Source organism: Heloderma suspectum, chromosome 4 (assembly GCF_057233095.1).
Source record: "Heloderma suspectum isolate Gila_16-S chromosome 4, 16-S_ref, whole genome shotgun sequence".
In the NCBI taxonomy this organism is placed as follows: Eukaryota; Metazoa; Chordata; class Lepidosauria; order Squamata; family Helodermatidae; genus Heloderma; species Heloderma suspectum.
Genome location: NC_139461.1, coordinates 39848787 through 39864316, shown reverse-complemented (window position 1 = coordinate 39864316; position 15530 = coordinate 39848787). Strand labels below are relative to the sequence as shown.

General features: G+C 42.3%; 1 protein-coding gene across 2 annotated transcripts; it reads right to left on the bottom strand.

Annotated features, from left to right (window-relative positions):
- Window positions 1–1143: 1143 nt before the first annotated feature.
- On the bottom strand, window positions 1144–15244 carry ANKRD46 (ankyrin repeat domain 46). Of its 2 annotated transcripts, none has more exons than XM_084849012.1 (5): window positions 15096–15244; window positions 9288–9362; window positions 7341–7675; window positions 4468–4626; window positions 1144–1376 (listed from the first exon to the last, which is right to left on the bottom strand). In XM_084849012.1, the coding sequence occupies exons 3-5, from the start codon at window positions 7649–7651 to the stop codon at window positions 1160–1162; spliced, it is 687 nt and encodes a 228-aa protein (XP_084705138.1). In that variant the 5' UTR covers window positions 7652–7675; window positions 9288–9362; window positions 15096–15244; the 3' UTR covers window positions 1144–1159. The 2 variants fall into 2 exon arrangements, with proteins under 2 accessions (XP_084705138.1, XP_084705139.1); XM_084849013.1 differs by lacking the exon at window positions 15096–15244 and adding an exon at window positions 11107–11416.
- Between the last annotated feature and the right edge of the window lie 286 nt (window positions 15245–15530).

Below are 15530 nucleotides of genomic sequence, written 5' to 3'. Positions count from 1 at the left end.
AACTTGGAAATTGAAGCAAATCAAATGACAAGTTTAAAAATTGCTTACTTTATGTTTTACTTATTTGGATACATGAGGAAGAGTAATCAAACAGAATCACATATATTCACACACTCACTGAGTTCTATACAGGTGAAAATCATTGCCAGACTGCCTCATGCACATTAAAATGCCTCAAGCTACCTATCTAATAGTTAAACAATCTTTGTAAGAGTGTATTAATCAGATTTTATAGTTATGTACATTATGAAAGACACCTCAAAACTGTATTACTGAGCCAGATTTCAGTTGAAATATACAGTATTTCACTTGCTAAGATGTTAGTACATTCAATGCATCTCTAGTATGCTAGCTGAGAAAGCATCCCATTAGCTTTTATGTCCTGGCTGAAAATCAGAATATTAACCTTGTCACAATCAAGCCTTCTAATGGAACTTTAATGAGATAAATATTCTTTTCTAATTACTATTAAAAACATAAATGACTAGATTTCACACAGAATTTGTTTGCAGAAATTATTTTTTCAGATTGTTAAGATTGATGTTTGCTAACTTTTAAGACAAAGACAGTTTTCCCCAGTGGAAAAACCCTACATTTTTAAAGTCCAAAGATGTTCTCTTTCACAAATATAAACCCAATTCATTTCACAGGAATTATTAATATTGCTCAGCCAATCTGTATAAGCTAGGCAGTCATCTTGAAATAATAAAAAAAGACTGGAAATATTTCAAAATCATGAAGATGAAACACTGAGCGCTCTTGCTGTATTTTCCGATATTTATTTTTGGCAGAAAGTTACGAAACACCCATAAGGATAGAGATGGGGCAATAATATAGTAATCTGCTTTTAAAGAAATGCTGATGACTTTACATCTTCCTTCTCAAGAATATGCTATCCTGGTCCTTTTGTATCATTGTACTTTATTAGCATAGACTGCTACTAACAACATTTGACCCAAGATACATTAGAGGTAGCTTATACATACCTTAGAAAATAGCGTTGTTCAGCTGGTTCATGCATCCTCGCTCAAAAGGGCTTCTCTACAAAGGAATATATATATAAATGCCAACAGTGCGTACAGCTGCTACCGACTGCACCAAGGAAAACAAACTGAGAAGCTAAAAATAATGGTAAGGACACCATTTATTTACACAGCCTTTAATGCAGCAGTTCAGGCTGGTTTTCTACAAAAGGAAGCACTCCGCTAACATAGTATGCAATCCCAAGAGAGAGCAAGGCGATGACAACGAGCAAGAGCAGCACTCGCCAGAAGCCGAGATCCTCCACAAACTCTTGCCATGTTGTTCGGAAGCTGGAGAGAACTCCTTCACCCTGTTGCAGGTTGGGATTCAAAAGAGAATGGCTTTCCATCGCACTATAAAAGGGATACAGGTATGGGTTATATTAAGCAAAAAATCCTAACACAGAATATTAATCTTGACATACATAACACACACAAAAACCAATTCAAATTACAAACATCAATTTCATTCATTAAAACCATGAGCACAGTAAAACAATTCAGGATTACAACAAGGAGACAGAACTTTTACCCAGACTAAAAGCTCAGTGAAACAGAAACATAAAGATGGGGTCAGCCAAACCTCTCTAAGAAATCTCTAGGGCAGCCTTCCCCAGCCTGGTGCCCTCCACATGTTTTGGACTACAACTCCCAGAATTCTTGACTATTGACCATGGTGGCTGGGGCTGATGAAAGTTGGAGTCTGACACATGTGGAGGATATTAGGTTGGGGAAGGCTGCTCTAGGGTAAACAGCCATGAACAGACAAAAAAAGAAGAAGAAATCCATGTGTGCCTCCTGAAAGTTTGTTTGTATGAGAATATTATGCCCAGCCCTATTCTCTCACTGGACAGAACACATTCAAACATTTTCTGTGCAAAAGTAGCACTTTTAGGAGCCACACACATGCAATTTTTCCCCTGCCCAGGGCTGTTTACCCACAGAGCAGCCTTCCCCAATCTGGTGCCCTCCACACGTTGTGGACTTCAACCCCCATCAGCTCCAGCCAGCATAGCCAATAGTCAGGAATTCTGGGAGCTGTAGGCCAAAACATCTGGAAGACACTAAATACATTTACTGCTTGCCAAGCAGTTGAGTAGAATGCAGCCTGTTGTGTTTTCCTTATATTACTGAAAGTAGAAAGGTTAGAAGCAAGAAAAGGAAAAGAAAAAGACTCCTGAAAATTTGGGAAACGATCCCAGAGAATCAGAGAAGGCTAAGCCAGAACTTGCCACTCTGTGGCTACAGTCCTGTGATCTACACTATGCACTACACTACAGGCTCAAGCTGTCAGAAGAAGAGGAGTAGCATGCTGGAAGTATCTGACATTTGTACTAGAAGCCTTTACTTTTGGTTTCAAACATTTACTTCCCTGGAAAGCAATCAGATGTGTTACTGCAAGAGCAGTCATCTCACCCTTTTTATCAACTTCTCAAACACAACTAAGGAGGGAGCTCTTTAAAAAGGTAACCATTAGTGCATAACAGGAATGTTTACTAATTGAGACTCAACCAGTTAATCTATAACCACTGTAGAGGTTAAATCAAGGTATAATGTAATCTAAGCGGAAAGGCTGCATGGTTACTGAAAACAAACTAGGTCTGTTTCTCTGAAAACAGAAAAAGGCTCACCGAGAAACCACCTTATTTTCCATTATAGCCAAATTAAGCTCTCAACACTAAAATGGTAGCAAGTACTAGAATACCAGCTATTTTGGAAGAAGAACTTGGGAAGTGACATAAATCCCAGACGTTATTTCTGCTGCTAAGAAAAACAGGCTGCAATTTTCTTAGATGTTGCTACCAACCAACGCAGTGGTGGGACGTTAGTTACAGGTCGCTCCAAGGCTACATACTCAAGCAGAAAACATCCTCAGAGTTAAAATGTCTACAATCATACACCACACTAGGGTAAAGGGTAAGAGGAGTTGGGAATGGAAGCTTCAACTGCTACTAACTGAACCAGAGAAACAGCAGCAATTAATTTGATGGAAGGAACAGAAGAAAAAAAACACAGGAGGAAAATAGGATGGTAGGCATGAAACCAGATTAACAGCAGTTTATATTATTACACCATGAATACATTTACAAAATGTAAGTGTGTGTTTCTGATTCCTTGGCATACTTACTGTTGTCATGCAAAGTTCTATATAAAAAGATAATACTTAACATACTTCAAATAAATTCACAGAGACATTGGACAATGTATTGTTTAGACATTTGTAGCTGAATAAGGCAGCTTTCTTTGCCAAGTCACATAGTGATCCTAAAATTAGGCTAAATTTAAGTGGATTTCTTAAGGATTAACCCCCCCCCCCAACACACGCATTTGAAATACAAATAAAAACTCCACTAGAACTGGAGATACTTATTAAAAGAAATGAGCAGTTTGCATTTCCCATAGTACGGGAAAAGAAATCAGTGCTGATTTACTTTATTCTACTCGTGATGGGAGAATCTTGAAAGAGACCCAGAAAAACCTTTAAAGAAAATAAAAGTTCTTTCTCCACTTTTAGGTCTTTCCCCCAACCTAGTAACTTTCAAAAAGACCTGAACCTATTAACACTTCAACTACTTCTCTATAAATATGAACTTGCTTGGCACATGCACCACCAAGGCAGGTGTATTTACATGCCCCACAGCTAGGAAAAGGGCTGTCTGCATAATATAGCAGGGACGACAGGAGAAAGAGAGCAACTTGGCTTACTTCTCTACCTCAGGAATGTGCCACGCTTTATATAGCCAACATGCGTGAGTCAGACCATTGATTTATCTAACTCAGGACTGCCTACTTCAATTGGCAGTAGCTCTCCAAGGTCTCATAAGGGGTTTACAGATGCTTACAGACACTTATCTCCCTTTGAATATCACAGCATTCACTGTGAGACACACAAACAGACCTGCTGAAAACCACGGCCTTCTGAGACTTTGTATTGTTGGATCCACTTATTATGGCCTAGTTCTTATTATGGCCTAGTGAGTAAATGCTCCTCCATACAAAAATATAATAATTATCTGCACATAGAAAACTATCACATCAGGGAGGAAGTTAATCTAGAACCCTTCTGCATGACATTCTATGCATGGGGATTTATTTATTATGTATAGAGGAGCATTCAATTATGTGGTCTCAGACCTGTGGTCTGAGGTGGTTCAGGCCAGACCGAGTTATTGCTTTGGTGAGAAGTAGGCATATGCAATTTTGGCTGACTGCTGAAGTTCATGGGCCACATAAGACAGGCAGTCTAGCTTTTTTAGAACTCCTTCCCCTAAAAAATCAACTGAAAAACTAAAGCATAAACATAACCACTAAGTTTTATGGAAACATGTCTCATAACAAGCCTTGACCTTTTCTGTTACGCAGCACAAGCTCCAAATATGACAACTCACTCAGCAATGCCCAACTAGTCAAGTAGAATCAACACTGAATTTCTTTTTGGCAATACCTTTCACTTTCAGCAGTCTGCATTGTTTCCAGCTTCGAGTGAGTTCCTCTATTGAATCCTTTCACTTCCTGCTCCTCCAATGATTCTAGCAATCGGATCACATCTTTATTTACACCTCTTCGTTTTGCCAGGACAAGAGGTGTTGCACCTTGGTGATTGCTAGATTAAACAGAGAGAAAAATGAGAGCTCACCAAACTGTTTCTACCTTAATGGTGGCAGCACGCAACTAATTGCATAAAATTGGAAAATAATCATGGACTTGACCTTGAATATCTGGTACAGTTATATATGGAACCTTATCCAACTGGGAAACTGATAAAACAAGTCAGGACACACAGAAACCAACAAGGAACAGATGTTTGGTTGCAGTATGGTACTGCTTCAGTGACTATAGCTACAGTCGCACAAGACAACAACCCACACTCAAGGTTGAGTGTAAGCTGTTGTTGAACTGTGGGTTGTTGTGTGAACCCAGCTGTGCTAACAAACCACAAGTTCACAACCCAACAACACAGTTCACAACCCAACAACAAACCAGAGGTTCTCTTTGTGGGTTGTTCATGGTTAACAACCCATGGCTTGTTAGCACGGCGGGATTCAAAACACACAACAACTTACAGTTCAGCAACAACTCATGGTTTAATGACAATCCACACTCAACCCATACTCAACCTTGATCACAGACACTGCCTGACTACTTATGAAATATTAGTGCATTACATTAATAGCATGATAGTGCCATGGCTAAGTCTACATGATTGCCTCTTGGAATCAAGCACTTTGATCCAATAACTCCTAGGCTCACTTCCTCTGTTATGAGGGGGTTGTATTATTTGAAAAGCACCATGTGGTTCAACTAACAGGCCAAAGGCTGCTCATGCCAGCACCAGCAGTTACCAGGATTACGCTGCATCAGCATAGTCTCTCCAAGCAAAACTCAGAAACCAGTTTTCCAATGTTACAGCTGCTATGCAGAAGCAATTTCTGAGGCATCCACATGGGGACTGTAGCATTTGAAAGGTACAGAGACTGGGCATCAGTCATTTAAGGATGACTGCAAGTATTAAACCAGGGGTGGGCAACATGTGCCCAAAGGCCACATGTGGTCCCTGCAGCCCCTGAAATTTGGTGGTGGGGGGGGAATCTCCCCAAGCTTTTTGGGATGGAAGCCTAAAAGGGTCAAAATTAACTTGTAAACATGCTATTTTTGACTCTTTTGGTGCTCTGTAGCGGCTCTGGACACAATTTTGTTATTATTTTTTTATTCCACCTCCCTTGTCTTTGGCACATGTGGGAGGGGTGTGTGGCCTGTGCAGGGGTGCAGAGGGGAGAAAATGGTTCCCAGGCCTCCCAAAGTTGCCAACCCGTTTTAAACCATTAAGATACAAGAGCTGATAGTTCAAACAAGAAACCATTTCAGGATGATTGTTAATTGTGCTTGATAAAAAGCTATTTATTCAGTACACTAAGTGCTTTTGTCTGGGCACTGGCATATGACAGATGCTGGGAGCTTAGTAGACTGAATATGCAATATTTCACAGAAAGATTGAGTCACAAGCTCTGGGAGCAGGTAGGGTAAGCACTGGAAGAAATGGAAAAGAACTGGTGAAATGGAAAACAAACATATGTATAAAAAGGGGGCTTAAAAAAAAAGATGTCTCCTTCAACTCCAAATTAGAGGTTGGTGTTAGAAGCAGAACAGCTATTCCAACCATGACTCCAGACACTGTAGCTGTGTCAGGCTGGTGATTAACATAAGAGCCATGTTGAATTAGACCAAGGTCCATCTAGTTCAGCAGTCTGTTCACAAAATGGCCAACCAGATACCTATGGGAAGCCTACAAGTAGGACATGAGTGCAACAGCACCCTCTTGCTCATGTTTCCCAGCAAATGACATTCACAGTCGTACTACTCTGATACTGGAGTCAATATAGCCACTATGACTAGTAGCCATTGACAGCTTTATCCTCCAGGAATTTGTCTAATCCCCTTTTAAAGCCAAGTTGTTGGCTATCCTGTGGCAGCAAGCTCCATAGTTTAACTTATGTGCTCTGTGAAGAATTTCCTTTTATCTGTCCGGAATCTCCCATCATTTAGCTTCATGGGATGACCCTGGGTCCTACTATTAGGAGAGAGGGAGAAAAATGTCTCCCTATCCACTCTACACATTATCACATGGAAGCAGCTGGAAACGGCCTCTGCCTGCTGGCTCCTCCATGGCTCTACTGCAGCATGCAATACCGTCACCCACAGGAGCGGTTCGCATAATCAAACAAGCCACTGTGGCTTAAATAAGTGGGTAATAAGGGGGTTCGGACGACACGACAAGCCATGCCCAAGCAGGTAATTAGGGAAATGGTGCCTGGGAAAAGGGGCCACCAATTAAAAGAAGCCACCATAGTGGCTTAATTTGATCATGTGAAGTGGCGTGTAGGGTCCTTCTGCCTTGCATGGGAAGCATTCAGAACAGCAGCAGCCGCCAGGAAGAGGCAGTGCTAGTGCAGAAAATACTTCTATGATCTGGAAGAATCACAATTGCTTGTGCCACACAGTAGTTGGTGTAGAAAAGCCATCACATGAAAACTGTTCCAACTTCCCATGTGATCAAGGTAATATGTAGGTAAGCCATGAAAGAGCTTTGTCTGTTTTTTGTGACGCTCATCTGCTGGGTACAAGCCCAGGGCTACACTGAGTTTCTGCTCTTGCTTAATATTAGGTGATATTGTAGAATAACCAGGAAGGTCTCAAATGCCATATGTGTTCCTTTCTGTGGCCCAATCAGTCTATTACAGTAATTACCATAGGCAACAAGTTACATTTCAAAGTGCTAAAAGTGTATTCAAGCTTGATGGTTCAAGGCATCAAACATACCAAATATCTATTTTGAGTCCATTGGAGACAAGGAACTGAATAGTGTCCACGTGCCCACACAGGTGAAGGGCTGTGTTACATTGGTAATCGGTAGCCAGAAGATCAGCACCAAATTTGTGCAACAACTGACAGATGTCAACGTTCCCTCTAGCTGCTGCTAGGTGGAGACCCGTTCGGCCACGGTTGTCGCGAATGTTTGGGTCAAAGCCGCTCTCCAAGAGCCTCTTGGAATAGTTAAAATCCCCATCGATGCAAGACTGCAACAGAGGCACATTCGTCTGTGAAGAATCATTCACAAACACATAGGACATGGCTGTTTTGTAGCTGTAGGAAGCCTGCAGTTGGAAAATGAAATGAAACTGATGGTGAGCCTACGCCAGTGAAGGCCAACACTTCAAGCAATTATTTTTCTGAATTAAGAAAAAGCTATAAAAGAGAGTGAGATCCAAATCACTGCACTGCATACATGTGATGCTCCACACTGCTCTCTGAACAGAGAACACTTTTTATTCCTGCTTTGTTGGTATCAGGATTTGTAACCCCCTCACTTTGCAGGTTGATTCAGATGGCTAGGATGAATGTCAAGAGTTGGTAAATCCCTCCTAAGAACAGACCGCCCTGATCTCTGGGGATTCATTTCAGAATATATAGGGTGTACAGATTCCGAAAGAAAAACAGAAGGGAAAAAAGATACTTTTCTTCAATTGAAAAAGGCCACAAACATATATATTAGGCTGTCTCAAGCTAACAGATCTAGTAATGCAGATCAGACATTCTTATACTTGATATAAATAAAACCACTCTTAATGGGGTTTCGTCTCTAATTTATCTACTCCTTATTTACATTACAGGCAGTGGCAACTAGTCCAGCAGAAAGATTACCCTTTCTGCATGCATCAGTCCCATCAGACTTGCTATAAAATGTTGCCATCTTCTCTACTGCACATTTATACAAAGCATTTCATTCAACAGATGCGTATCAAATGGGCAACACAGAGACAAGAAAGCAAAAGCAAGCCACTATGGATCGATTCTATGCAACCTCCATTCATTTTCAGAGGGAGTTATGTGGGAATCTACTGAAATTAACGGAGGTGATGCTGCAGCTGTGCTTGGTGGGTTGCATCCACGGCTTCTGTGGGCAACAGTAAAGGAAAAGAAGGAGCAGTGAAAAATACTGTTTGAAGGTGTAGAATTGGATTTGGAAAGGAATTAAAAATATGGATTTTGGATGTTCAGGACTCCATACTTTCCACACAGATTCCCAGTGTATTCTACACAATATTCAGAATAAGTATTTAAATCAGGGCTCCCAATTTGGGGCCAGTAGGCACATTTGGAATTCTGAGAGAGTGCCAAAGACCTTGAGCAGCAATTCCATCTTTTTTTTCCTTAACGGATTTTCTGCAGACCCCTCTATAAAATTCTATGAATGAAGCAGGACAATGATGCTATAAAAGCTTCATCTGGAAGTACCCCTTATCTAAGTTAGATACACTTTTCCAGCTACCTTTCGCACCAAAGAGGCAGTTTTGCTTAAAGGGACTAGACACGATTCATAGATCACCAGCACCCCCTAGTGTATTAGCTGTTTCCTAATATGGGAAAACAAAAATTGAAGCAGAGGAAATGGCCTACATTTCTAGCTTGATATATTCTTCAGAACTCTGGTGAACTGCAGGGCTAGCTAAGTTCTCATCCACAGGAGATCAGGCTTTGTGGCCCATTTCCCAGCAGAAACATGAAGCAGCACAACTCTGACTTCATCAGGACTTTGCAAACTAACACCGAGATGCTCACAGGGTCAACCTGCGAAAGATAAACTTTTCCTCCCTTCAGAACTCTAAGACTCAAGTTTCCTGCAAACTAGAATTGTAAATCACTTAAAAACCTCCATCAAGTAAAGATAAAAGCTTAAATACTCAGTAAGAAAATATCAAGTCTTGCCTCCAGTAGGTCGATGGTCTACACACAGGATTGGTTAAGTGCGTTCTAATCACACGCTTCAAGGCCTAGTACAATCTGTAAGAGAACAGAAGAGTCTTATTAAAAGAACAGCTCAATACACCATGGTAAGAGTGCTGTCTCACAAATGAACACTTAGAAATCTAGTCAGATATTTTAAATATCTTGAAGCATACGATTTCTAGTGGAATATAACCTACTAACCATTCTTGTATATTATGGTGTATTGGAAAGTATATGAGCAGCAATACATTGCAGAAATAAAGTATCCCATTTCTAAAATGTGACTAACTGGATATTCTAATTAAGGGTGCAATCCTATGGCCGCTAGACAGCAGCTAGATGGCCACAGAATTGTTCATTTTCCGGGAACTAACCTCAAAACCCGGAAAACCGCCTCCTTGCCCCCACTACCTCGTAGGTGGCACGGATTGTCCCCGGACCCTGCGCTCGGATAAACGGTGCAGAGCAGGGCAAAGGGGGCATTCCTGGAGGCGCGGGGTGCGGAAGTGCCAGTTCCTATGTGTCATCCAGCCTCCCTCCCCCCGCTCCGAAGTCCTGCGGCTAGACAGCTGAAATCGGCCATCTAGCCACGAATGCAGGGCGGCCGGAGCATGGAGAAGATCCCCTCCACACTAAGCCCACCCTGCATTGGATAGGTGGTCGCCTCTGAGCTCAGAAGTGGCCACCTATCCCGACAGGATTGCTCCCTAAACAGAATTTTAGAAGACCGCCTCAAATGACGCACAGGAGAATAAACTTTATTTTTATTGCTTCCCCATCAATAAACACATTTGGTCAATATATGTTATTTTCAAATACTGCTGAAACAACCATTTTATTCAGTTTAGACACACAGGGCTGTATCCAGACTTTGCTTCCTATGAACAGAAGAGCTCTGTCTGTGGAAGGAATCCTATGGGTGGAGTGGGAAAAAGAGGCATTTTTAATCTATTCCCCTCCCTGTTACAGCCCTCTGGAATAGCTAGGGGACCCTCTGGGCAGCATGGGCAGTGTTGGGGGCCTACAGAGGGAAGGGGAAATCTGCAGTAATAGCCTCCTCCTCCACCTCTTTCGTTCAGCAGGAATATTCTGAGAAGATCTCCACTCAGGCAGAAGCAAACTCTGGATCCAACCCATAGACACCCCAAGCTTGGCACCTCCTGTCCAACAATAGCTTTAGTATCCTCTAAAGCAGAGGTGGAGAACATGGCCCTCCAAATGTTGGACTGCATATCCCATCAGCCCTAGCCAGCATAGCCAATAGTGAAGGATGATGGGAGTTGCAGTCCAGTAACAACTGGAGAGCCACATTTTCCCTGTCCCCAGCTTTGGAGAAGTGGCTGTCAAACTGGATTCCTAGGAACTCTGGGGTTCCTCGAAAGCTTATTAGGGATTCCTCAGAGAGAAGGTGGGTCTGCTGTTACCAATTATCCCCTAAAGCATGAAGCAGCAGGGAAGCATGGAGTGTGTTCAACAGCCTGCTCTCAGTGCATGACTAGGGCCAACAGGTCTAGCCGAAGCCAGGAACAAACTGAAAATGCACCTTAGACTGTGTTCCAAAACCTTCTGCAACATGGAGGAGTCCCTCAGCAGATGAATCAGTGTGGAATTATTATTATATTTATTTATACCCCACCTTTTTCTCAGTACTGGGACACAAGGCGGCTTACAAAAATTGAAACATATACAATTAAAACATATGAAAATATACAAAAGTTAAAATATAAATTAAACAATACAATTAAAATTATATTAAAACATTAAAACAGCATTTTAAAACAGCATTTTAGCAGCTTACCCCCAGGATTCCAACTATCTCCCAAAGGCCTGCTGGAACAAGAATGTTTTAGCCTGCCTCTGGAAACGCATCAAGGAGGGAGCCATCCTAGCCTCCCTGGGAAGGGTGTTCCACAGCCGTTGGGCCTTCTCCCGGGCTCCCACTAAACGTGCCAGTGACAATGGTGGAACTGAGAGAAGGGCCTCCCCAGAAGATCTCAGGACACGGACAGGTTCATAAGGGAGGATACGGTCTTCCAGATAACCTGGACTGGAGCTGTATAGGGCTTTATAGGTCATAGCCCGCACTTTGAAATGTGCCTGGAAACATACTGGAAGCCAGTGAAGCTGTTTTAACAAGGGAGTTGTAACTCTTTCCTCTCATGCTTCCCTTTTGTTTTTATAAAATCCTATAAGGCAAAGGTGGGGAACCCCAGCCCCAGGAGCTAAATCCAGCCCTCCTGAGGGCCAAATCTGGCCTCCAGAGTTCCCCAGATGGTGACGCCCCCTTTGCCTTAACCACTGATTGTTTGGCAAAGAGACTTTAACAACTTTCCAATACTGCAATTGCGAATTTGCACAATTGTGCAATTGAACACCTGATGCAATCAAATGTTTACAGATACCTCCAGTTAGAGGCTGTAGAGCATGACTATTCTTTCGTTAACAGTCATTCACATTTCTAGATTTCATGAATGAGTCTATTTTTGGCAGATGGAAGAGAGAGGAAAAAGAACTAGCAAAATGAGAGACATGAAGAAGAGACAGAACGGGCCACTATGATTGTTATCTTTGGGGAAAAAACATTTTATAAATTATCTACCCTTATTGATAGGGTAGATAATTTATTGATATTGATATTAATACATATTAAACTTAGCTAAGTTGTACAAAGTGTACATTCAAATTATTCACTCTACTGTGGGAAATTAAGACAGATCTATTCTTATCTTTTCTCCTTATACTTCTGTATGATGTATCAGTTCTCAGTCTCTGGCCATTATTGCGGTGTTCTGAAGGATATTTTGTTGTGTGCTTTTTAGGCAGGGAGTTAACTTAATAATTTAAATTTTCATTTGATGTTGATACCTGCTTATAAGTTTATAACATTTGTTGGTTGGGAGGGGGAGTTATATTATAATTGCAACTTCTTCCACCACCACCCCCAATTCTCAATAGACAGAAATAATTTAAAAAAGACAAACCAGAGTCACTTCTCTGTTAAAAATATTTTTCTACCAAAGTATTAGTACAGAATATTTCTAGTCTATAGATATGAACTATATATATAGACTAGAAATATAGAACTATATTCTCCTCTTTTGCTGGAGTAGTTACATTCCTGGATTTCACCAGCAGTAAGTGCCCTATTCTTCCCTGCATCGAACCGCCCTTTTGCAGGCTTCATGACAACAGCATATACCCAGTTTTACTCATGTATTCTGAAAACGTAAACGGCTAACTTAATAGTGATTTCTGTATAGTCTGCGCTCAGGGGAGACAGAGAAAAAAATGGTGTCCCAATTGCTGCCTGCATAGACAGAAGCAAACAAATACTTCCTGCTGTTGTCTACACTGTAGAAACAAAGTACTTTGGGCTGCAATCCTGTACACACTTACCTGGGCATAAGACCCAGTGAATACAGTGGGACTTACTTCCAAGTAAATATGCATGTGACTATGCTGTTATCAGATGAAGCAGCTCCCCATGGAAGACGGAAAGGAAGATGCTACAGTGGTAATGGTAATTCCAATGGAACCTACACAGCTTACATAACCCAGCCAAATAAATAAATAACTAAGCCAGTATAGTTACAGTTGATGGCAATTATTTTATTGTACTTGTTTTGTTATATTTTATGTTATTATCATTTTTGCTAACCAATTTTACCGTTTATTGGAACGCTGTATATAAATTTGGGTAATAAATAAATAACAGGGTAAAGTTCTAGAGCAAATTAATTCACACCATCCAAGCAAACTCCTAGTGAACACCAGATTTCCTTTGATCAAAAGGTTTCCTTTGATCTGCCGAACAGGCTTAAATCCATTAAATGCACAATACTATGTATGTTTAGGCAGAAAAAGTCCTACACTCTTTTTTCTGTCTCCCACTGCTGTCCTGCCTTTTTCAATATGCTAATATTTATTGCATTTATATTCCACCTTTTTTCCTCTAAGGAACCCAAGGTGGTGTACATAATCCTCCTCCTCGTCCGTTTTATCCTCACAACAACAACCCTGTGAGGTGGGTTGGGCTGAGAGTCTGTGACTGGCCCAAAGTCACCCAGTGAGCTTTCATGGCCGAGTGGGGACTAGAACCTGGATCTCCTGACTCCCAGTCCAACACTCCAGCCACTACACCACACTGCTACATATACACAAACTTTAGAGGCGCAATTATATAGCACACATGAGCAGACACATTTAGCATCTATCCAAGCAACAGTCCCCCTCTCCAGCTGAGACCAGAACCTACATTTGGGATCAAATCTTCTAATTTTTAACACAGGAAACATTCCTGTTATAACCAAGGTGACAGCAGGCAGAATATACAGTTGCCTTTGGGCTGCCATATTCTAACTTTCCCCAACCTGGTGCCCTCCAGATGTGTTGGACTGCAACTTCCATAATTCCCAGTCAGCATGCCATGCCAGATGAGAATAATGGGAATTGCAATCCAACACATCAGAAGGACATCAGGTTGGGGAAGGCTGCAATATTACCATCTCCTGTGTCTTAACAGGGTGGTCCAATGCTTATTTTGGGGTTTAATTCCCCCAATGCTTTCTTCCCAAGTTTGGCCTGGGGGCACCTTAAACCACATTTTAAAATCTTGTTTTGTTAAACACCCTGAAAGCTAAGGGCAGCTCAGAAATCTTTTAAACAAAACAAAGCATGCTGAGCAAATGTAAATAAGATTTAGGGCTGGATACTTTCCCAGTGATGGAGGTGCATGATATGGGGTAGAGCAAAGCTTATTTTAGATGCAGAGATGTATAAGCCTCCAGTTCTTGATTGAGGCTGCTCTCGCAAACTCTCTGTTGAACAAGGAACTGGAAACAAGGAACTAAAGTGTTCTGCTTTTCCCCTGGAATTTATTTTTAATCTATTGTCCGCCTGTCTTTTTAATGTAACCATCCCTAAAATCATTTTTGTGTTGCTCTCTTTTCTTTTTTTTAAGACCGTAAGCCGGATTGGGCAGACTTCAGGTTTGCGGGACCTACTTTTGTTAACTTCTGTAAACTGCCCAGAGAGCTTCGTCTGTGGGGTGGTATAGAAATGCAATAAATAAATTTTGTTTCTGACTAGCACCCTGAGATCCACCAATTGGAGCCCAATGCAAAGGATATACACTGAGAATTAAGAATCCAGAACCCAGGGTTTTATTTTGAGTACTGGAGCTGAAGGGAGCACCCAGTCCTTCCACGCAAAAATCCACATCTAGTTACTCAAAGCTTTCTTCATTTTGTTGCTGCTATTATTCAACAGCTGAGAGTCAGACATTCTTGCCGATCTACTGGAAAATCACCCAGAAATCTACCTTCTGCCCACTCTTGCTGTAAGCCAGCCAGAGTATTTTAAAATCACCAAGGCAGAATGTAAACATTTTAAAATAAATATGCAAACAAACGTTAAAATCTGATCTTAACAGCAGCGTGAAAACTCCATTTCAGAAAATATATTCAGCCTGCCCATGCTGAGGAACGGGATGATTTGGGGGCGGGGGACGGACTTCGCCTGTGGAATTTCTGCCTATCACACATTTCTGTCTTGCTAAAGAGGGGGGCAGGCGGCCTAGGGCTACTCCCCAAATAGGCAGCCCCATTAATTCTATAGGGGACCCCCATACAGAGCATAACCATATCCCCTTCCACGAAGACAGCGCCTCCCCCATCATCCTCCAAGTACAAACGCATCTATTCTTCCGACAAACCACTAATATATACACCCCCCCCCCCGACCGCCTTCCCTCTGCCACAATAACCCAGTTGGCCCAGCTTCCAGTACCAGAGAGGGCCGCGGCTTCTCCTCCCAAGAAGGCCGCCCCGGCAGCGCAGCTCAGCGCAGCGCAGCGCCGCTCCTCTCCCAGCCCCTCCGACTCGGTCGGCGTCACCGGCAGCAACCTGAGGCCTCCGCAAAGCAGGCCCGGTGGCACCAAAGAGGAACAGACGCCCCTGCCATAGAGCCCAAGCCAGTACTTCCGGTTCCTGATTGCCGCTCGTCAAATCCACCACACGAGGGACTAGAGTGATCGAAAGCACGTCGGAACCCGACGCTGGGAACAAACAGATGACACCCTCAAAGAAAATAGGCAGGGGTGGTAGATAGGCTGCTTCCCGCGGCGGTGCTTTGAAATACGCTCACGCCCCGCATCGCCACCCTCACCGCGGCTCACTTGAGGAGCTCTTCGGGGCCCTGTTGGGACGGGCCCTTGGGTGCTAT

Excerpts from the sequence above, each read along its gene's own strand:
- ANKRD46 (XM_084849012.1), bottom strand. The coding sequence starts at position 7,651 with ATGTCCTATGTGTTTGTGAATGATTCTTCACAGACGAATGTGCCTCTG. Across the intron at positions 4,627-7,340 it reads GGACTCAAAATAGATATTTG|CAATCACCAAGGTGCAACAC; the intron begins GTATGTTTGATG and ends TGTTTAATCTAG. Across the intron at positions 1,377-4,467 it reads CAGACTGCTGAAAGTGAAAG|TGCGATGGAAAGCCATTCTC; the intron begins GTATTGCCAAAA and ends TCCCTTTTATAG.